This window comes from Anastrepha obliqua, chromosome 1 (genome assembly GCF_027943255.1).
Source record: "Anastrepha obliqua isolate idAnaObli1 chromosome 1, idAnaObli1_1.0, whole genome shotgun sequence".
Lineage (NCBI taxonomy): Eukaryota > Metazoa > Arthropoda > Insecta > Diptera > Tephritidae > Anastrepha > Anastrepha obliqua.
This window is the reverse complement of record NC_072892.1, coordinates 108,711,492-108,736,089: the sequence shown is the minus strand read 5'-3', so window position 1 is coordinate 108,736,089 and position 24,598 is coordinate 108,711,492. Positions and strand designations below refer to the sequence as shown.

The window sequence follows — 24,598 nt, the reverse complement described above, 5'->3', positions numbered from 1 at the left end:
GTCATAAATGATATACTCGTATTGTTGTTACTTTATTTATGATAGCAATGTTATTTTACGAAAAGCTCTTGCTGTAGTTCGGCGGGAGTCGGCTGTTAACACAGTATTGGGGGATTGACATGTGGGTGGGCGCACATGTGGGGGGACGTTATCTTTGCGCAGTGCTGCAATAACTCTGCTAGAGTTACTGTTTTTATTGCTGCTGTGTATGTGTATGTGTGAGCGTTGTGACGGTTCATCGCAAGTCGACGTTTTGGGATCAAAACAATATAACGGCGACGGTGCTTCGAACTGATCGCAGTAGTCGCTTTGATTCCAGCGGACACATTCACTTATACGTCGATAACACCTTCAGCCAACCGATCAGCACGTTGGTCTGTGCTTTTCATTTTTTTTTCACACAAAAAAAATTATTAAGTTTGTTTCGTTTAACTCGTATTTAGAAGCTTTCGTCGAATTTAACTCGCACACAGAAACCGCTGAGTTGAATTTGAAATCAAAATTATTTGTTATATAGAAAAAAGTGAAGTAAATGCACCTGCGAAGCGTTGTGAATCGGGGTTTTGCGTTAGTGTGTCGAATTTCGTATCCGTTCTGGACTGTGATATTATTAGTACCTTTTTATAAAAGAGATAGTCAATTAAATTAGATTTAATTCAATTCCTTAAACGAAAATGTATAATAGCATTAAATTACTATGCGCGTGTGCTGTATTGTGCCAATATGCCCTGGCGGCCTCGGTGGTGCCACTGACAGTCATTCAAACTTTGAATGCAACTGATCTTGGGGTGGATTTTGTGCCGTTGGATGCATCCACAACTGAAAAAGTCGGCAGAGATTCCGGGAATGCAGACGTTCCTAAAAAGCGAGTTGAAGGTGAGTGAGTAGCAGGGAATAGGTTGCATAAGTAGTTGGATTGATGGGAATAATACTGATTTCAAATGTAGGTTACTTCTAAGCACAACAATGGATTAAAAAAAAGAATATAAATATTTCGTACTAATAGCAATTGGCGGTGGATGCGTCAGCTGTGTTTACTGCAGTTGTATGCTGTTCTTGTAATCTCAGCATATTTCTTACTTTTATGCGTCAAAATACCTTGGAGAGCGTCTAGAGCTTTATATTTTCAATTAATTTTCTTAATTATGATTAGATTTGCCAAGCGAATGTGTGTATGTATGTATGCGCATATGCAAATCTGTATGTTATTACACTGACTTACGCCACATTCAACTGGTTTATCTTAGTTATGTTTTACGCCGCAATAAATGAAATGTCTATTATTTTTATATAGTTTTAGTAGTAAGGAAGTAAATATTCGCTAATTGGCGGCTAGCGTTGTGGAATTGTCAAGTCTATCGATTTAAGCATTCAATCAAACAAATTGAAATTCAATATTATATCAAACTCACTTGAAGCAGATATCGCAGGATTTTGTACAACCAATTATAATTATGAGAGAGTTTATGCTGCAGCTTATTCTTCTTATTACTGATTGGCGCAATAGCTGTCTTCGGCCGAGTTCAACAATGTGTGCCAGTCACATCTGCTTTTTCGTGCTAAAACGGTGCAAATAGTTAACATTTAGTAAAACTAAGTATTTCGCTTTTTGGTATGCGTGCCTTTTTCTTCCTCTTCCATTATTAATGGGTAACACATTGAACACCTTCATGCTCTAGTATTCATATGGCACGAACTAGGTGGACTTCATACGATCTCTATTACTATGCCATGTTATGAAGTAACCATTATCATATTCGCAGCTCTTCTTAGATAAATCTGCATTATTGGTTGCCCCTAAAGCGCAAAACTTCATAAATCTTCGCAGCATCTTAAGGGCCAACATTTCAGCGGCTGCCACTTCGTTGAAATTTGTGAGCCCACGATATTATGGGTATGATAAGGCACTTAAAAAAGTGTGGATTTTACTCATGAAGCGGTTACTTTGTTCATATTTAGTACTATATGTACTTGTTGAAGAAGTATTCTTATTATTTCCAAGTGGGACAAAATTAGTCACATTATCGGAAGATTTATAATTTTTGCAAATGGTGCCGTACGCCAAACATATTTGGCACTTGTGATCTAGCCAGCTGCAGTATACAAATAAAAAAGCAGTGGGTCGCGTAAAAGTCGAAATAAAGATTTTCATCACTTAAAAACATTTTTTATTTAGTAAAAAAGTGATTCAAAAACAAGATTTGATGATTAATTTTGCGCCACTTTCTATAATATGTCTAATAACAGTCAACAGCGACACGAGTGCCCTGTCTGTCAGAAGATACCTCTCCTTACCCTTATATGTACACTTCCAGACGCTTCGTTTTTTCTTCTTCTTATTTAGAAATGCAGAAAGAACAGCGCGGTTGTTGTGTTCAATGTTATTATATTGTATCTCCTCACTATAAGCCACTATGAGCGATTATGTTACCAACATATAAAATAAATTCTTACGAGTAACACATTTTTCAAATAAAATCGCCGGTTCTACCGCATTTGCCAGCCGTGGGCAGCTGCTGTTAGAGCACACTTTTTCTAACATGTTGGAAATTCTTTAAGTAGTTGTTGGCAGCCAGCAAATAATTAACATTTTGGTGCTTCTGTAAAAATATTTACAGTGAACAGCCTCTAGCTTTATTCGCGTGCTCTCATAATGACTGATCTGTAAGTAATTTACATGCATGTGCAAACTGCAATAACACTGACCGCCCACTTTTATTTCATTTAAATGACATTTATTTTCGATCATTAACTTCAAAAACAAGCCGAACAATAGTTTTAGATACTTGTCTGTTTATCTATTTTAACTTAATGTTAGCTCAATCTGGTATGCGCTTTACAATATTACAATATTACAATAGTATTTGGTATCTAGTAGAGAATTTAGTAATGAGCTTGAATGGTTTTTTATTCTTCAATATGGATATACAGTAAGCTAATAATTAATATTATAATTCGAATTATAGTATACCGTCGGTGTGCATTGTCGTAGTTGAATAGCCTAAGTACGCGTTGGTTGATGGTTGGTTAGTTTCCTTTTAAAAATGTTAAATATAAAAACTGAGTTTTTTTAATGATTTTTGTTGCAGTAGAATGTAAAAACCAAGGCAAACCTATGCAAAGTGATATCGGTGCAGCAACTGATTTGTGTTTTTTCTTTTCATTTCAATGAGAATGTAAGCAAAGAAACAAAGCAACAACATTGAAGCAGATCACTTTTACATTCAAAATATCAAAACAAAGTCCATGTAAACCTGTGTGTAAGCCTTCCGATTAATTGTTAATTATAACTTCATTTGACGTGACCAATTTTTTCCTCTTGAGACCACCCTACTGCTCAAATCCTAACGCTCATAACCTCCTTTGGACCCCAAAGAAGAAAGACATTTTTGAATGCAGCAGGGAAGGCAAGACATTTAACGAACGCTGGGTTTAGTGTTTGAAATATCTTTGAAAAGTTAACGCACACTTCACAGAATCTTTTGCGCTTTTACCTAAAATAAAAATGGTTACCCTACACTCCCGTTCTCTTAACCCAATTTTAAAACACATTTCCGATGGTTGCGGCGTCTACTTCAGCAATAGTGTAAAACAATATTTGCTTATGTGTCTAAATCGTTTATAGATTGTCAACATAGTCGCGATCTTTAACATCACCTCGCATACAAATTCTAACTATGTATATCAAATCGCTGCTGCACGTGCAATTTCAACACACAAAAAAAAGAAAAAAAGTGGCGCAATCACATGCCACTCTCTGCTGACTTCTCAATACTTAAGTGGATATTTTTCTATCTCGCAGCAATTTTTAATTGTTAACACAGCCGCCGAGTTGAAAATACGCTTTTTAGCAACTTTTCTTTCCAAGACTTTGGACCTCGCAGCGCTCAGTAGGCGATAAATTGTCAATATTTCGAAAAAAAGCGCAAAGTGATTAATTTCATTTGTTGAGCGTCAAATAGCTGTCAGTAAAACTAAAAGTACATATTTGACATTCACATAATTGTTGATTTTAGCTGGCACGTGCTTTTCCAGCTTTTTTTTTGTTAATAGCATTGCTCGACATGTTTCTACACTGACAAAAAATTTAAACCACAATACTCAATTTGTGCAAGACTTTCTATTATTTCCCCAGGATGAAGTCGCACCACAAGTGAGCTTTAATGGCGGGGAACAGAAAGTTAAGTAAGCTAAAACCATGGTGCTGAGTGGATTAACTTAAGAGTATTATGAAGGGTGCTTCCAAACGCGTAATTGTTGTGTAGAGTTGAAAGAAGACTATGTGAAATATTGCGCTTAAATTAATTTACTTGTGTTTTATTGAGAAGTTGGCAAAACTTAATAGCCACAGCTTGTATGTTTATTTAATTGTAATGAAATTTACTTCACGACAAAGTAAAGAAACAGTGATTGAAAACAATGATAGAAACAGGTGATTGAAAAAGCCTAGTTATACTTAAACAAGTTAAGTAAAATATTACATTTCGGCTATTGAGAGACTGAGGTAAGAAGGTAATAAAAAAATGTTTGAGGTTTAAAAAGTTTAAAATACCTATATTATAATGAGTTTGGTTTATTAAGGGAACTGAATCAGATACAGACAGATATATTAAAAAAATGTATATATATTTGAGGTTTCAAAAACATAATATATATAAAAATGTTCTTTTAACAGATGAAGGTATATTTAAGAAAAATTTTTGACGTTTCAAAAACTTAATATATAAAGAATTTGGTTTATTAAAAGGAGTGAATCGGATGAAGTTATATAAAGGAAAACAAATATTGAGGTTTCAAAAATTTTAAATATAAACGATTTTGTTAACTAAGGGGGCAGCTCCTCCAGACAACGAGTTTTTCAATCATTTTTTGCGAAAAACTGAGAGTATTTATGATCTCAAAATAAATTACATATTAATATTTATGCTTAAATGAATATAATATACAAAAATTTGTTTGAAATAATAAAAGAAAACAAAATGGCGGCGCTACAGCTGCTGGAACGTGTCCCCTTTAATTTGCGCCGTGGAATGTACAGCCTCTTGTAATCAATTGAAATCAACCAGACAAAAATTTTTCATTACAATAAAATAAGTTATTTCGCTTTGCACTTACCTATTTATAAGGAAAAAAAGAAAAATGAAAGTTAAGAACTGAAAAAGAAAAAAATTACACTTTTTTATGAACAAATTGATGAAAACAATATTTTTAGTAATAATTAATGTCAAATTTGTGGTACATCTCAAGGCCAATAGTTGAAGAATATTTCTGTAAAATTTTAAGTTGATACCTCTATTACTTTTTGAGTTATATTCAAGAGCGCGGAAAAAACGTATTTCGAGAAAAACGTGATTAAAGTTTTCGTTCTTATTCGTCTTTCGTTCGACGCTCATCATTTCACTGACTTTATAAGTACTTTTTAGACTTTCTAGTAAGCTTAAAACATTGGAAACATATTCTTTAGATGGCAAATGAATTATTCAAGCCAAAAAAAAAAAGCTTTGAAAATTTGAAAGTGCTGGAAGAGCTGCACCCTTAAGAGAAGTGAATCAGATTCACATATAAAAAAAATAAAAATAAAAAAAACAGGTTAGAGGTTTCAGAACTTAAAATATAGAAAATTTCGTCTCTTAAGAGAAGTGAATCAAATGCAAAAGTAGAAGATGTTTATTATAATATTGGCATCAAACAGAAACAATTAAAGAAAGAGAGAGCCTGTCAAACCACTAATTCAAAAATAATTTTGAATAGGACTGCCAAATAAAAGTTAAGCAAGCATTTTTAGTAAAAGTAAGTTATGCATATGAAATTTAACAATTTTTAATTTTAACACAATTTTTGAAGACTTTGTCATTTAGTTTCTAAGAAGACTTTGTCACTTAGTTTATTTAATTGTTTATTTAATAAAATATTTTACAATTCACAATAAGAAAAACAAAACCGGCAAAACATTTTTGTTTACATATTTAAAAGCTAAACATTGAGATAGAACAATGTGCGTTGAGCATAACTTCCGTCTTTACCTTGTCTGCCTTAGTTGTTACGCGTGACATGCAAGCAAAAGTGAGCAAAAAAATTATCATTAGGAAATGGTTATCATTGAAAATATTTGCTTAACCAGTTGATACCACTTGCGTATAGGTGTGGGTCAATGCATCTGGCGCAAAGTTAAATGCCAAGATTAGCGAGATTGCAAAAAAGTTATCAAATTTATGTCAAGCGAAGAAATTGTTACGGTAAATATGAATTGAGGTTAATTTAGGAAATATGCATTAAACATCTTTTTCGAATGAGAAGTATCTGCATAGGTAGGTACATATGTACATATATAGTATGCCTATGCAAATACTCGTATGGACTAAAAGGAATGCAATAATTATGATATGAAATAACAGCTCCATAAAACTTTTCCGTAGCTACCTTGAGAGCAGAGTTCAGCAAGTCAAAGCAGATAGTGTTTCGTCGTGGTCCAAAGCAGCATCATCTTCATCCCTCAGCTTAAGCTATTGGTCCGTTATAATTTAGTATGCTTGTCAATGATGTGTTTTTATAGAGCAAATAAACTTTTCACAGCCAGAAAGAAGCAAAATAGAAAAAAATGAAGCAAATCTGTTTGGCCGTTTGTGAGTGATGAGCTTACACACAAAACAGCAATTCATTTTAAAGATATATACATTTTTTCTTTTAAAAAAATTCAAGAATTTTTTAACAAATTTTGAAACTTTTTGGTCAGAACTTTTGTAGCCCATTCAATTTTGGCAATATTGTGCCAGTTTAAAGAGCTGGAAATACGCATTGATTTTTGATATTTTTATTTTTTGTTGACGGTGCAATGCATTTTCTTCCATACAACGAAAGCTCGAATTTGTTTATATGGAAGGGTTGTACATACATACATACACTAATTTACATACATATTTACAAATATTAATACACACGCAAATACTCCAACAATGTATGAATTCAATTAAAACAAAATCGATTTTTCATTATCTTTTCACTACTTTCGCGAGTAATTACATTTAATACACGATCACGTTAAGCCAGTTTCAGAATTTTATTTCGAAGCAAAAATTGTTTTTTTCTAACGGCATGCGCATGCTTTCATTAACTAAGTAAATTGACACTGTTTATGAGAATCTCAGCGAATAATTAGCATTTTCCAACAGTGCATGTATGTACATACATACATGGGTTTGTTCGTTAAATTTGTGCGGCGCGAAAGACAAGTAATTTAAGCAAAAACACGTTCCCTACTTAAACGATTCCTTATTTTGAATTCTTTCTTTAAGCATTCATACTCGCGTACTAATATATAAAACACACAAGGTCGGACCTTTGGGGGTTAGTTGGTTGATATCTTACAGTTTTTTCCCCCAAGTGACTACTTAGCTGTCGATTAGCGCGTATTCATTCATTTTGTTACGCTTCTCATGAATAGCAAACCAACTCTATTGTAGACTAATTATTCAAGTCATTTAAACTCTTTAACAAATTCACACAAGTCACTTAATATAAAATCTGACAATTATTTTATTTTTTTTATCACATACCTCTCGATCGTCCTTTGTACATACTTAGTATGCTAGTTTTGAGCATTCCTATAATAAATAATGATAGTCCAAGTGAGAGGCCGCCGTAGCCGAATGGGTTGGTACGTGATTACCATTCGGAATTCACAGAGAAAACCTCAGTTCGAATCTCGGTTAAACACCAAAATTAAGAAAAACATTTTTCTAATAGCGGTCGCCTCTCGGCAGGCAATGGCAAACCTCCGAGTGAAAACCTGCCATGAAAAAGCTCCTCATAAAAATATCTGCCGTTCGGAGTCGGCTTGAAACTCAACATCAAGACGCACACCACAAATAGGAGGAGGAGCTCGGCCAAACACCCAAAAAGGGTGTAAGCGCCAATTATATATATAGTCCAAGTGAGAGCTGCAAATGCTTTGTTATAAGCAAGCCATATTTTTGCAGCATGATTTATATATATACAGGGTGGCTGATGAATTTTGCTACATTAAGAAACTCAAATAACTTTTTTTTTAGTGTATGGAATTCATTTATTTTTTTTTTCAAGTTGAAGGTCATTAAATTTTATTAAATGTAGCTTAACTAGTTTTAAAAACAATTGAATTTAAATTCCCCCCATGCTCGTTGACACAAGTGCGGCATCTTAGTAAAAAGTTGTTCATTGCTGCTTTGAGAGTTGCGACAGGAATAGCCGCAATTGTTGCCCGAATGGATTGTTTTAGTTCATCCAAATTTGTTGGCTTTGTTTTATAAACTTCTTGTTTACATAAACCCCACAAGAAAAAGTCAGGTGCAGTAAGGTCAGGCGACCTGGGGGGCCAACGAAATTCGGAGTTTCTTGAAATCAGTTTATTGGGAAATTTTCGTCGCAACTCTGTCATAACAGTCTGGGCTATGTGAGACGTTGCCCCATCTTGTTGAAACCACACAGAGTTGAAAGGAATTCTCTTTCGGCGTAGTTCTGGATAGAAAAATTCTTTCAGCATTTTCAAATAACGGTCTCCAGTAACCGTAACGGTGTGACCATTTTCTTCAAAAAAATATGGCCCGACAATACAGCGTGAAGAAACCGCACACCACACTGTCACGCGAAGAGGATGCAATTTCGTCTCGTGGAGTATCTGTGGGCTAGAAGTACTCCATATTTGACAATTTTGTTTGTTCACATTGCCGTTTAAATCGAAATGGGCCTCATCAGACATGAAAAGGCAGTTTAACATGTTTTGGTCTTCTTCCACCATTTGCAGGATCTTCTGGCAAAATTCCAAGCGAATCGGCAAGTCTGCTGCATTCAGTTTGTTAACCATTTGAATTTTGTAGGGAAATAAGTCTAAATCTTTGTGCATTATTGTTTGCAAAGACTGTCGGCTGACACCAAGTTGAGCAGATAAGCTTCTTGTTGAAACCCTTGGATTGCTTTGTATAGCTGCAGCTACAGCAGCGATCGTTTCCTCCGTCCGAACTGGTGGGTTTCGATGATAAGGCCTTCTTGCGACTGTTCCTTGCTCAGCAAAATTATTCACCAGTCTCATTATGGTCCATCTGCTCGGGGGATCGCCGCCAAACATCCGCCTGTACTCTCTCTGTACCAAAACTACGGACTCCAGTGCGTGATAGCGGCGGACTATCCAAATTCTTGTTTGCGTGCCCCAGTTATCCATTTTAATAAATTTCAAAGATCAATCTGCAAATTAAAACAAAAATGGAACAGATAACTTAAAAAGAAAAAAAGTTATTCAATTTTTTTTTGGTAGCGGCTTTCATCAGCCACCCTGTATTATATATTACTATACAATATATCTGTCTTACTATGTTTGTCCTTAGTTTGTGTAGCGAATCTCTTGGCTTCACTCTACATTAATAATTTGCTATTTTATACAGTACCTTTCATGTCTAACCACAAACTTCTCGCTTGTTCAAGTCAGCAAATTTAAATTTCTCTTTGACTTGTACCGAGCACTTGCCGATACTCTGGTGACTTGCTAAGAATCCATCCAATAGGTTAATGCCTTAGCCAATGCATTGGGTCTCTCATTTCCTTTGACCTTCGTACATGTAGCCGGAAACAAACAGGAGTATAAGAGACATGAACATCGATTGAGTTATAGAGCGTAATATCATTTTAGGTTTCCTTACTATCTTGGATTTGCTGATTATGAGATGCTATTGCTTATCGTACCGCCTGGCTATGAAAATATATTGTCACTAAGTTTCTATCTGTAGCCTTATTTCTTAAGTTCGTGCAGGCTTCACAAATTCTTAGTGCATCCGCTTAGAACGATGGTGCTCGTGTCGCTTTCCCAAGTTCTTGACAATAAACACTTACTCCGAGAAGATATGTACGCCAGTGCATGATTGCTGATTTATTGTTTCCCATGTTCACAAGTTTCTATCTGTAGCCTTATTTCTTAAGTTCGTGCAGGCTTCACAAATTCTTAGTGCATCCGCTTAGAACGATGGTGCTCGTGTCGCTTTCCCAAGTTCTTGACAATAAACACTTACTCCGAGAAGATATGTACGCCAGTGCATGATTGCTGATTTATTGTTTCCCATGTTCACAATTATTTCACAATCATAGAAACAACTTTGTGAAGTCCCACTGGGGAAGTACTTTTTGCGGAATAGGCGCAGTAATGGACCTTTTAACATGCAGTGCACATTTGTAGCCAGTATTGTTTTTAGAAGAACCACATATTTTTCTTCATCAGCCAAACATGAATTGTCGTAAATCATTCGTGACTTTAAATTTTTTATGAATAGAGCTTAAAAAAAAAGGTTAACCAATCTCCGCCCCCCTTTGAAGGTTTTAAATTAGTTAAAGCCTGCATATTTATATATGTATTTAAACGTATGTGATATATAAAAATTCGCGACAACGTTCTATCACTTCGTCACGTTCAACTATGTCTAAACTGGATGTATGTAGGTGTTTATGAATATCTCGTAAAATTGGCTATCTCAAAATCGCCAAGGTAAATAAATAAATACGTAGTAAAACAACAAATAGCTTTTTGGGCCGAGCAATGTTGTGTGTCTTGATGTTGTTCCGTAAATGGAGGCCAATACAGTTTAAAGCCATCTCCGAATCGTATATCGGACTCCATTTCATATCGGGACCAAACGTTCTTTGCGTGGACTCAAGTTAGGTAGATTAATTTGACGTAAGCCATCCTGAACGGCAGATAGTTTCAAGCGAATATTTCTCATTGCGGAAATACACTCGGAAGTAAAAGCTTTATGATATTTAATGCCGGCAGTAACTAAGAGGCGGCCGCCATAGCCGAATGGGTTAGTGCGTGTTTACCATTCGGAATTCCCAGAGAGAACATTGGTTCGAATCTCGGTGAAACACCAAAATTAAGAAAAACATTTTTCTAATAGCGGTCGCCCCTCGGCAGGCAATGGCAAACCTCCGAGTGTAAGTCTGCCATGAAAAAGCTCCTCATAAAAATATATGCCGTTCGGAGTCGGCTTGAAACTGTAGGTCCCTCTATTTGTGGAACAACATCAAGACGCACACCACAAATAGGAGGAGGAGCTCGGCCAAACACCTAAGTGAAGTGTACGCGCCAATTATTTTTTTGTTTTTAGTAACTAAGAGGATTTCAGCTGCAAAAAAATTCTTACGAATATTAAAGATTTAGATATTTTGAACCTACTACCCAAAAAGTATTTATTTCTTTATATAAAAGATAAACCATCTGCTGATTTATTCCTGAATCCTATTTCATTTTAACACTCACAGCTACTGAATCTCGTACTCCAAAAAAACAAATAAATAAAAATTTGCCGAAACTCAGTATCTTATCTCTGCTCTAGGAAATGGGTCAACTTTTCGAAACTATTGAAAACTTACTGCCAAATTAAGTGCTGTGTGATTCAAACTGTGCGTTTATTGAAAAGAAGTTGGTGAAGTAGCGCTATTCTTACTTGGCGGCTATAGTGATAGAAAACCCGCAACTAATTGTCGAGAAAGCAATTTGGTACCGATCTCGAGGTCTTTTAGCTCTTTGTTTCGTGAGTGTAGGTGGCTCTGGGCCACCTTCTGGGGGAGTTAATGATTGATCCCAACAAGGGTGAGAAAAAATCCTTTGTATGCCAACAACATCATGGAATTTGTCGGATTCGTTCTCACAATAGAATAAGTTGTTACGTTTGGCTTTCGAGTGAATTTTTTTGTTTTTGAATTAATTTGAAAAGAAATGTTGTGGTCTAAAAAATTGAACTACATATAGTCTCGATTTTTTATTTCCAAACATTGAAAATATAGAATGGCCAGCTCTTCATCATTGATATTTTTTATAAAACTGCCGCTTTCGCTTAGGAAGCGATAATTACCAACTTTTTGTGAACTAAAATGGTGCTATAAGCTTTTAAGATCTTCGATTTCAGAGCGTGGCATTCCCATACCACACAATTTTTCGACTATAGTAATTGTTATTTCGCGATCGAGCTTCTTGTGAATTTGTAAGGTAGTTCAGCCTGAAATTCTAGCCATTAATGACGTAGGTGTCTGGTTAGACAAAAATGTGACTACCTTTAGAAAAGTCAATATTTATTTTGATAAGTGGCGATTAAATCTTTGGTGGGGCTGTCATAAAAATAAAACAAAAAATAAAATAAAAAAAAGTAAATAAAAAAAGAAATTAAATTAAATAAAAACAAAAAAAAAAATAAATAAAAAATTAAAAAAATATAATTTTTTTTAAATAACAGGAATTTAAAGGCACTATAATAATATAATTGCCGCACCTCCATCCGATGGTCCAAATTTTCGATGACGCTGAGGCATAATTGAGGTTTTATTATCTCATCCTTTAGCTCTTGAATTGTTGCTGGCTTATCGACGTACACTTTTTCTTTCAAATAACCCCAAAGAAAGAAGTCCAACGGTGTCAAATCACATGATCTTGGCGGTCAATTGACAGCGCCGCGACGTGAGATTATTTGGCCATCAACTGTGTGACAAGTGGCACCTGTTGAAACCACATATCGTCCACATCCATATCTTCCAATTCGGGCCATAAAAAGTTCGTTATCATCTCACGATAGCGAGCAGTAACTGCCTGACCAGCCTCATTTTGGAAAAAATACGGCCCAATGAAGCCGCCGGCCCATAAACCGCACCAAACAGTCACTCTATGTGGGTGCATTGGGTTTTCGGCAATCACTCTTGGATTATCATTCGCCCAAATGCGGCAATTCTGCTTATTACGAATCCACTGTTGTGAAAATGTGCCTCATCACAGAAGATGATTTTCTTCGAAAATTTCATTCACTGCCATTTCCTGCCACCATTCTGATCATTGACGACGCTTGAAATGGTCAAGAGTCTTTAGTTCTTGAGTCAATTGCACCTTGTAAGCGTGTAAATGCGAGTCTTTATGCACAATGTTCATCAACGACGAACGTAAGAGGTGCAATTGTTCGGCACGATGGCGAGTTGAGGTGGACGGCTCAAACTTTTACACAATTTTTCCGATTGTACGCACATTTGGACGATTAAATTGACCGAAAAAATCAAGAAGTGCGCGATATGCATATTGATTTGAACGCCCGTTTTCATAATAGGCCTGAATAACTTGATTCAAATTGAATTAGTCTGAAATTGAAAAATGTCAAATGAAATGCAGAAAGAAACTTACGTTTAGGTGTGATTCACATTCAACATCGGCCCTTGAAATTTAACCACCCTCTATAAGCGCTGTATAACTCTACTAACTGCAAAGAATTGTGTACTAAAATAAGTTTTTATAAGCAAAAGCAAACATTCTTGACATCCGGCACTTTATATATTTAAGTGAAATGATTATGATTAGTTATAGCTAATTTTTTATAAAAACCATATACATCCTAGTTTCAAACTTTTGCAAATTAAAAAAAGAAGTTCTATAAATTTTCTACTTTTTAAACCGAATATTTAGAAAAATTTAGGGCATGCAATTTTATGGCCCAATGAATTTTCGTTGATTTTTGGTAATTTTTTGGCCGACTCTATTATGCATTTTTTTACATACAACGAATGCTCGAAATTTTTACTTCATGGAATAAAACAGTCAAAACTGTCAGAAACAAAAAAGTAGCACGATGCCCGACCCATTTAAAACTTGCATATTAAAATTCAATGGTCTATAAAATTTTATACCTGAACTTTTTCTAAAGACTTTTAGTAAAAGTTGTGTAATATTGATGAAAATTAGTTTATTTTTTTTTAATTTTCTTGCGGCTTGTCGTTCAATATAGCCATATGCAGCATAGGTGTGGGGCTTTGGGTGATTTGAAGAAGTTGGTATACTGCAAAAGTATTTTGTAAAGCAAATTCTGAAGCTACCATCACATATGTCTATATACATACTTTCTTTGGAGACCGGCTTGCAAGAAAATCATTTGCGTACATTAGAACGGTTCCTTAAGTACTATATGCACTGAATTTTGTTTATGTGCTCAGAAAATCACCTGCCACATTATCTCTCAAAAATTGTTATAAAGAAAGAAGTCTTTGGAATAGAGATTTAAAGAAATTATTTAGTAGAAACTATGTCATCTGGCACATGGATAACATACAGTCCGAAAGCTTGATATAAGATGCAAAATTGCTTTTAACAAACCACAACCCGGCAAGGGTGAATTTGTGCTTGCAAAAGACTTAAGGACTAGTAGGAATATAAGGAATTAGACTGGTCAAAAGGTCTGGTTTATAAAAGAAAAAATATAACTTAGAATCAAGTATGTAGATGATGACATGGTAATTTCAAGTAACAACAGATTTGACACAGAAAATAAGACTTGCTCAATGTGCCATTTAGGCGAGCTTGAAAACACAGCACATTTTCTGGCGCCCTGCCCAATATTAAGAGAATATAGAAAAGTATTTTTTTCAGAAAATTTACATTGAATGATTCACAACTGATTGAGATTCTCAGAGGAGAAAATGATCAATGGAATATGCCTTTAGATACAGAGATCTTATATATAAAATAAAGTCAACTTTTTGCGTGTGTTCGCTAACCGGCCGTGTCTTTGCACCGAATTAAACCAAACTTACCCACATTGTTAAGTAGGTATTGAAGATGGTTTACGTATAGTTTGGATGCCTATTGGTGGATAGGGCTCGAGATATAGGTCAAAACGTGGACCCGGGTAACCTTCGGATGTGTATATACAATATGGGTATCAGATGGAAGCTGTTGGTGAATGCTTTAGTTCAGAGTATTTTTCATGCCGCTCCGTGACTAGGGTTTCGAGATAGAGACCAACACGTGGACCCTAGAATGTGTTTGTACAATATGGATATCAAATGGAAGCTGTTGGTGAATGCTTTAGTACAGAGTATTTTTCATGCCGCTCCGTGACTAGGGTCTCGAGATAGAGACCAATTACTTAATAAAAGAGTTGAACTTGCTTTAAGAACCGAAAACGAGATAGTTGTTTTGCACGAAAAACAAATCGACAGACAGCTCACCCTATTGTCGTTAAATTATTGCAAATATTTTTTTTTTCGAAATACTACAATAAGTAATTACCCAAATTTTGTATATTTTACTTTTATTTGCAATAAACACTACTACTAGTACTACTCGTTTTCCAGAACTAAATGGAAGGTTTATTCTTTTTACTTTAGGTAAAAGTTATTGAAAAATATAGGATAGCAGTTTTTTATGAGCAATTTAGCCGATGGTCCACCATATACATGTTTTTTTGCTGTTTTTGCTAATTCCAGAGTTACACCCACCTTATGTCTTTTTTAGTTTATTCGATAGTGTTTGCTTTTTTTTTTGTTTTTTTGATAGAAGAGTGTATTTGCATTTGAAAATTTGTGTCTTCAACTTAACCAAAGCTTACGCTTAGGTCGATTAATAAATAAATAATAATAAATAAATAATTCTACAACATTGAAATACGCAAATAAATTCCTCAGAATTTCGGTTTCCAAATTTTGCTATTAATGCAATACAATTATTCATAATTATGTTTCTGCTAAATAAATAAATTTTGCTATACCTATCTTAAAAATGAACTTTTGTAAAAAAAAAAACAAAAATATATATATAGTGAAAAGGATTTTCACGAAAAAGAAAATCCTCTGCCATTCGGAGGCGTTGTAAAACTGTCGCCGTATGCATTGTAGTATTTGTCACAGAATTTTCGATAGGACTAAGTGTCTCTTGAGCTGTTCAAAAATCGATTTTGAACTTAAGCACTTCTCTTAACTACCCAATGAAATGTCTTTTTAGCTTTGAATTGTGCTTCTTATTCTGCGGTTGAGTAATTGCTTGCGATCGAGGTGACAGTATTTACACTCTTAATAGTTAAATGAGCCTTGGTCGTATGTATGTGTGTGCATTGTAGTAATTGAGTGCAATGATTCGGTACATAAACATTCACACAAAAAAAAAAGAATAATAGAAAATAGGGAATAAAAAGAATAAAAAGAAAATAGGGAAAATACAACAAAATATTTTAACTAAACTTAAATTAATGCAACCACATTATTGTAAATGTTCAACTTATTAGCAATTATTTTTGTTTATTTACTAAGGTCGTTAACGTATGCATATTTATGCCATACTTATATAAGACGTGTGCATTAATATAATAGACTATAAATTTTGCCGACAGGGTGATTCCCGCAAACTGTAATTCTATTGTATTAAAAATGTATTTTAATTTAATACGGCTGATATTCTTAGAATTAATTTCATTAATATGTAAAGTAACAAATTATACATCCCTACATATATAAGTAAATACAATTAAAGTGTCTGTTTGTGATTTGGAAATAAATGCTTTTTACGCTTAAATGATTATTCGCGCGAAACCGAAGCCTAACGGGCGTTTTTAACTGGTTTTTTTCTGTCTCATCAGGCTAATCTCTGAAACGGCTGAACTTTGAGTAACAGATAGTAGATTTTCAGAGGCTATTACGAGGGTTGCCTTTTATATTTGCGAAAAAGAAATCATTAGGTGTCAAATCAGGACAGTAGGGCGAATGATCCATTAATTTCATTGATTGAATGTTCAAAACCTCTCTTGTGTGAGCCGATACGGGAGAGCTCTGGTAAAGAAATAATTGTTTACCACTCGGAATCGATGGATTTAAGTTTCTATAGTTACGGCATGGCCAGATTTTCCAAAGAGTTCCGAAAAACAGGCGATAATTTGCTCTGAGCTGCTTCTTCCACGAACAACCTTTGTTGGATTAAGCTCAGCTTGGAACACACGTACTGATCGGTTGCTGCTTGTTTCTGGCTCATATGCATAGATAAAGGATTAATCACTTGTTACGATGTCATAGACGTGCTTTGAACCACCATGACTGAATTCTTCACCATTTATTTACACTAATCGACACAAGCCCATTTTTAAGCAATTGCCAAACTATGCGGTATCCAACGAGAATAAATCTTCTTGGCGACCAAATATTTTTAAAATACTGAATGTGTGCTGGTCCCACTAATGCCCAAACATGCTTCTATCTTGCGGTATGCGACATGATGATCTTGCGTTATCAATTGACGCACATCAGCGATTGTTTCTAGCAAAAATAGTTTTTGGGCCGGCCTTCATGAAATTCATTCTGAAATGATCGACGGCCAAGTTGGAATTCGTTGCACCAGCGCGTCACAGTGGTTAAGTGTCGTGCTTCAATGCCAAAAGTCGTAGTATGTTGATCAATCCACTTCTGTCTCTATATTCCACGTCGAAAATCGTAAAATCATTGCACGAAAATGTAAACGCGTTAACTCCATCTTTTGGGCGAGATGATGTTTCCACTCACCGAAAAAAAAACAAAACAAATAAGGCTCGTAAGCGAAAGCTCGATTTATACAAGTTTACGCTAAAAAATATCAAACTTTCGATAAACATGTCGAATTACAGCTCATCACACGTAGTGTAGAAAATGGCGCAAAATATAAAGGTAATCCTCGTATACGCTTTCTAAAAGAATGCCTCTGTGAAAATATGCTAGTTGAGATTTTATCTGTGAATTTAATAAAGTCTTATAGGCCACCTTCTTTAAGCATAAAATTTTGCACTCTTAATTTTCAAATCGAAAAGAATTACGAACTATATTGCCCATTTGGGTTTGACACCTGACCCTTTATGCATGAAAATCCAAAGCACAGTCAACAAAAAAACTATCAAATGCATCTATGAAAATGTACTCGAAATTTGTCTGAAAATTATTATTGACAATTTTGGAATCTTGTTGAGCATTTAATGAAGTCTTTAAAGTTTTGCATAAAGTTTGAAACTTTAAGTTATATGGTTTTTGTTGTAGTATAAATTATATTTTTATAAGCAAAAAACTTTACTATACACAGCTATTTGGACATCAAGCCTAATTTTATATGGACAACGAAAATTTTGTTCCCAGATACTAAAACCTGTTTGAATGTCTTCTTTACGAGCAAATAACATTAAATGGCTTAATTATTAGCTTAGAATTAGCGCACTTCTCCACATAAAATGTTGAATATTTTTACGGGATGACCTAGTTATGGACACACTGAAAAAAAGGAAAACCAAACACTAAATAAATTCCAATTCAATATACACACTTATGAACAGTTCGAAAAAGCAGAATTCATCACATTTGCAAGAAAACAGAAATTAATTATTTGGAATCGGTAAAATTCCTTTTGTTGAGCATTCATAATTTTCTTTTTAAATCTGCTTTACACCCGCGAGGTAGACCTTCTATTAACTTTTAGCATCTATCCAAAGAAGTAGCGTTCCACGCATCCTGTACTCTTTGCCAGTTCATTGGCATTTTTAAATTGTTTTTACCCAACCTTAACCTTAATATCGCTCCGCAGATTTTCAATGGGGTTAATTAAGGTCGGCGCTTTGTGCTTGCCAATCCAAACTGGATTTTTTTCTTTGGAAAGCCAAATTTTCAACATTTTTGCTGTATGCTTGGGGTAGTTGTCAAGCATGAACCGGTTTAGTTCATGGACTCGAAGGAAGGCTCCAACGTATTTTTCAGAATATGAATTTAAGCAAACTTTTCCATATTGCCATTTATTCTTACTATTAGTCCAACACCAATTCCAAGAAAATGATCCCCAAACTGGTCATTGTTGTGTACCGGTGGCTGAACTCTTGGTTTTTTCACGATGAATAAAAGTCTTCTCATTTGGATCAATCATATTAATCAAAGCTTTCAATCAAAGCTTTCGCTTCACTTCAGGTCAGCCTCATGGTGTGGATTTGCGGTTCTAGAAAGTCGTCTCCAGGTATTTGCTGGTCTAGGCGTCAACATCTACTATAAAAATTTTATTCAAAGGCAGTTATTGCTAGGTCTCCGCTTTCTCTGCGCAGGACAGGGCCAACGCAGCCTCCCTCCATTATAATATGTACATTTGAAAAGTGAGTTGCAGAGGCTGCAATATCAAATTTGTATTCTTGTGCGGATCTTGAAGAACCTTTGCCTTAACGCACAACGTTACATTTTGGATTCTTTCTCCATTAAAGGATTTACAAAACGATTATTTTACGATTTTACAATGCTAAGCTTGTTATGTTTGGAGGAATTTATGTATGGGTAGAAACGACATAAGCCATAAACAGGGTTGGGCGTAATGCACTAAATAATTAGGGCAATAAGCGTATTTTATAATTTGAAGATTTAGTGATAATGAAACCCTTATTTTAACTACCACTAAAAAATTGACTCATAAAGTACTTGTTAGCATCTTTAGGTTATTTTTAAAGAAGTTCATAAGGTTGTAGAATCTGTTCCTATTGTACCCGGCCAGCCGTTTTTTTTTCTGGCGTTGCTTGGTTTCATTGAGCTCTTTTCTGAGTTCTTCTCTTTGATGTATTATCTGATTGAAAAGAAGGGTTCATGCCCTATTGGTATTACTGCTGCAGCTACTGTTGTCAAGCTATCTGCTTCACCGGTTCTCTGTTGTGCCTATATGGCCTAGTTCAGAAGAGCTCGATAGTATTATTTGTATAAGTTTCTCTACGCATACAAGCGTCGATGAGGTTTTGTATTTATCGCAAATGAGGAATCGGTTTTGCGCGTGCGCTGGTGTCACTTACATAAGGTGATGATGTACTCCTGGTGGTATTTCAGCTGTAGATTAAACTATGCAAACAAAAATTTCACTAGTTTGCATACATATATTAAGGTGAGGCACTGTTTTTCACATATGCGCATACATTCTTATGTACAATTTTCTGATTTGAGCTATTTGCGAAGCTGTAGCTGTCGGAAGAATTATATTATAATTTTTGCGAATGACGTCGTACATCACTCATATTTGACACTTGTGAACTAGGCAGCTGCAGTATACAAGCAGACAAGCCATGGAGCGCGTAAAAATCAAAATAAAGATTTCCAACACTCAAAATCATTTTTTTTTATTTAGTAAAAGAAGTTATTCAAAAACAAAATTGGACGATTAATTTTGTGCCATCACCACATTAGATCGCTGTAGTGGACTTATGCATGACTGCCAATCGATAGAACCCGGATTTGAAATCCACTGTATGCATGTCAAACCTCCAAATACATTTCGGTCATGAAAAAGCTGAAAAAAAGAAGCAACAACTATGATGGCATGCTGGCGAATGGAAGCGAGTTCCAAATAAATGAAATTATCCAAAAATATTTCCTGCATACTAGGTATAGACTGCTCAAAGTAAAGGTAGGTAGGTGCATAGGTCTGGTGGCTGCCAATATGACACACTTAGACCTGCCGTAGGTCCGTTGTGATGCCACTAACACTTCTTCCTTACACTATGGGCCGCTTTTAAACCATCCTGCGGCTTTTATAAACGAGCTTAACTTCATTAGTTGAAGATGCACTATATCCACTACATCTGTTAGAAATACACTATAAAGCCTGTAAAGTATTCTCCTAGCTGATCCTTCACACTCACAAAGGAGATGTCTTATACTAGTTTCCTCAAAGTTTTCAAACGGAAACGTACACATAAAAATTTTACGCCTCTTCAATTTAGTTGCGTAATTCCCATAGAAAATGTTGACAAATTAGATTTTTTAAATGTGCATAACTAAAATTAAAAAAAAAAAAGTTTTAAATATACATATGCACATTCTTGCAATTTTTTACAATAAGCTAAAATAAAAATAAAAACATTTAGGAGTAGTTTTTACGTCACGCTTCTGTATCTTCATGCTTAGAGGTTGAGAAAGCGATAATTTGTGCGATGAAATCCAACTTCTTCAAATTACTTTTAAGCCACTTCTGCGAAACCTCACTGGCTAGGGTTTAGTCTAAATGCTTACTGTGATTAAACAGCCATACCCCTAAGCCTAATTTATTTGTTATAACGATATTGATATGGTATATAAGATTATGTTTTTATAATAATACATTTACTCACATTCATTGTTACAACAATATTTAAAATTTTCCCATATCTTATACAATCACAAAATTATTATAGATGCCGCATTTTGGTATGAGGTCGCCACGAATCAGCTTAAAAAGACCATTAAAATGGCCCAGAAGTCACAGGAGAAGATACGCAAAGCGAAGAATATAATCATCTTTATTGGTGATGGTATGGGTTTGACAACCATAACTGCTGGACGTATTTTCAAGGGCCAATATCTGAAACATGGTTTTGGCGAAGAAGAAATGTTGGCATTTGACGAATTTCCCTATACTGGCTTGTCAAAGGTGGGTTCAAACTAAACGGAAAACTTTTTTGCTCATATTACTTTTAAATAATTTTTTTAATAATTAAAAATAATTTTTCATAGACATACAATGTGGATAAGCAAGTGCCTGATTCAGCTGCCACGGCGACTGCCATGTTTTGTGGTAGCAAAACTGACTATGGCGCAATTGGCGTGGATATCACCCGTTCCAAGGTGAATGGTACCCAAGGCCGCTTGAAGTCTATGATGGACTGGGCACAAGCAGAGGGTAAACGTACTGGCATCGTAACCACAACTCGTATAACGCATGCCACACCGTCTTCCACTTATGCACGCATCTATCATCGTGACTGGGAGTGCGACACCGAAGTGCCGGCCGCATCAGTTGGAAAACATGTGGATATCGCCCGCCAATTAGTGGAGAATTCGCCTGGTAATAAGTTCAACGTAATCTTGGGGGGCGGATTGTCGCCGATGGGTGCTTATCGCGACAATGAACCCAAAACGGTGCGATTCGACGGTGGCACTGAGGAGATTTGTAAGCGAGGAGATGGCCGCAATTTGGTGCAAGATTGGCTTAAACTTGATACGAACGGTTCGCGTGTATTTGTGCAATCAGAAGAAGAGCTACAGAAGGTCAAATTTGAGGAGACGGAACACTTAATGGGTCTTTTCCGCAACAATCACATCACTTATGCGATTGCGCGTCAAGAGGGCGAGCCCTCCCTGAAGCAGATGACCGAGGCGGCTATTCGCGTGCTCGAGCGTGGTAGCAAATCGAAGGTATGCAAAAATGTTATTGTTATTATTACAACGGCGGCCGCCGTAGCCGAATGGGTTGGTGCGTGATCACCATTCGGAATTCACAGAGAGGTCGTTGGTTCGAATCTCGGTGAAAGCAAAATTAATAAAAGCATTTGTCTAATAGCGGTCGCCCCTCGGCAGGCAATGGCAAACCTCCGAGTGTATTTCTGCCATGAAAAAGCTCCTCATAAAAATATCTGCCGTTCGGAGTCGGCTTGAAACTGTAGGTCCCTCCATTTGTGGAACAACATCAAGACGCACACCACAAATAGGAGTAGGAGGAGGAGCTCGGCCAAACACCTAACAGAAGTGTACGCGCCAATTATTTATTTTTTTTTTATTTTTTTATTATTACAATTATTTATTTTAAATACTCGTATATTCAACACTAAATCCAAACAAAATTTCAGGGTTTTGTGCTGATGGTGGAAGGTGGCCGCATCGATCAGGCACATCATCAGAACTACGCTCGAGCAGCTATGCGAGAGGTACTGGAATTTGATATGGCTATTCAAGCTGCATTAGATCTGACGAACGATGATGAGACTCTAATTATTGTAACTGCCGATCATTCGCACGCAGTTACGCTCAATGGTTACCCGACACGTGGTGCTGATATTCTCGGCTTTGCCAACAAGAGCAAAGATAACATAGTGTACGAGACAATTTCGTACGCTAATGGACCTGGATTTTATGATCACTTAGCGAATCAAAGCGCAGGAGTTGTTGGTGCTGAAGTTTGGCTACCTCTTGAGAAATTCACAGCTCAGCAACGTATGTCACCTACATATCGCCACAGAGCCACCTTACCGTTGGAAGATGAAACTCATGGAGGTGAAGATGTTATAGTGTTTGCAAACGGACCGGGTGCCAATTTGGTTCGTGGCGTTTTCGAGCAAAACTATATTGCATATGTTATGAGTTATGCTGGTTGCATGGGCCCAGCTAAGATGATTGACGATAGTTGTAAAGCGGATTTCAAAGAGAGCTCAAGTGGGTCAAGTCAATTGACACAGCATAGTTTAATATTACTAGTGGCAATATTATTGTTAAATTCATTCTCCTCTTAAAGCGAAAAGTATTGTTGTATTGTATTTTGTTAAGTGACAAGTTGAATATTTTATCTAAGATTGTTAATGTTTTTGAATAATCGTTATATTCTAAATAAATTTTATGTTAAGCAAATCCGAAAGTGATCACAAAAAATGTAAGACAGGCAAGCTGACAAAATATTTGTAAGGTAAGTAAGGTTAGGTTAGGCTATAACGGTTCTCCACTATGGAACACACTCAGAGTCATAGCCCATTGTGATGCCGCGTAGGGAAATTGTACTGATCCCCAACTTCAACTGTTCAAAAACTTTAGAAAATCCCTTATTTGTGCAGTGATCTTCAGCGGAAATCAAGTGTTTGCATGCCTAAACTGTGGGTGTGTCTGCCTACAAGACAGTTCCCCGTTATAATCGAAATCAGTGTGCTAAAACTATGCTTATTTTTGCTTAGCAGTTTAGCGTTTGACAGTCGGCCACAATTGTTTTAAGTTTACTAAGTTAATGGAAATCAGTGAGGTAATTTCTACCACTGATTTAGACGAATTTCTCGCTTCCAAAATCTCCATAATTGATTTCCGGCTAAATTAAGTATGTATGTACATTCCGATTCACTTGAATAGATTTTAAAGAAGATTCCGATCTGGGAACGCAATCCAAGCTTTGACCACACTTGAGGTGTGTACAGGTGCATATCCTGTTGGAATATACAGTCGTCTTCAAATTTCAATTCGAACGCGCCATAGTACGATATAGCTCCCCATACCATAACACACATTCACGGTTGTAATGTCGACTCAAGTACCTCTTCTCCTTTCCTAAGTCATGAAAATAGTAATTGTATTCATTGGGCCCATTCAGATTGAACTTATTTTCGTCACTAAATGCTACTTTTTTCCATTCACCGGGATTGTTATTTGTAATAGAACTCCAATCTATGTTGTCCCTTGCAAAATCGAGGCGGTGTTCTTTGCGAAATTATTCAAATGTGTTTTTTTTTTGTAATTTTTAATGCTTTAGATGTGGCGCTTTTGGAATAGTGGATTTGCTGGCTGCATTTTCCATTTCTTTAATTTTTGATGTTGAAAGGGGGGATTTTGTTGTTGTTGTTGTTGTTTTAACAGCATAGTTTGCCCTGTCAGTGTAAGTATATCATCGGTCGTCTTCGTCTAGCTCATCTAGGGGTAGGCCCAGGCAACATGCTGTTTCGACGGGTTGGGTCCAGAGGGAGAGGGGGGTTAGATGAGTCTGATTGAGGGGGCATGTGGAGAGGTGGTTAGTGTCGTACGGGGTACCTTCACATGCCGGACATGTGTTTGGTATGTCGGGGTCAATTCTGGATAGGTAGGAGTTTAACCTGCTACAATATCCAGAACGTAATTGTGCCAATGTTACACGGATCTCACGGGGAAGCTGGAGCTCTTCATCTGCAATGGGTGGTGGTTGGACTCCGATTACGGCATTCACAGGACGGGAGTTCATGAAGGTGGTGACGGTCTCCCGGTGAATGTCGTTTATTGACTGTCTGAATACTGTCCGGTCCAGTAGGTTTCGGTCAGTTTTGTCCTGGAA

The 24,598-nt window shown here is 36.1% G+C and overlaps 1 protein-coding gene across 1 annotated transcript; it reads left to right on the top strand.

The window, feature by feature from the left end:
- The first annotated feature begins 282 nt into the window (after window positions 1-282).
- On the top strand, window positions 283-23,163 carry LOC129235502 (alkaline phosphatase 4). Its single transcript, XM_054869373.1, has 4 exons — window positions 283-876; window positions 20,958-21,193; window positions 21,277-21,957; window positions 22,389-23,163. The coding sequence occupies exons 1-4, from the start codon at window positions 675-677 to the stop codon at window positions 23,046-23,048; spliced, it is 1,779 nt and encodes a 592-aa protein (XP_054725348.1). The 5' UTR covers window positions 283-674; the 3' UTR covers window positions 23,049-23,163.
- Window positions 23,164-24,598: the final 1,435 nt, after the last annotated feature.

What these genes read in the sequence shown, in the direction of transcription:
- LOC129235502 (XM_054869373.1), top strand. Translation starts at nt 675, where the DNA reads ATGTATAATAGCATTAAATTACTATGCGCGTGTGCTGTATTGTGCCAA. An exon ending in TCCTAAAAAGCGAGTTGAAG is followed by an intron (nt 877 to 20,957) that starts GTGAGTGAGTAG and finishes AAATTATTATAG; the next exon opens with ATGCCGCATTTTGGTATGAG. An exon ending in AGCGTGGTAGCAAATCGAAG is followed by an intron (nt 21,958 to 22,388) that starts GTATGCAAAAAT and finishes ACAAAATTTCAG; the next exon opens with GGTTTTGTGCTGATGGTGGA.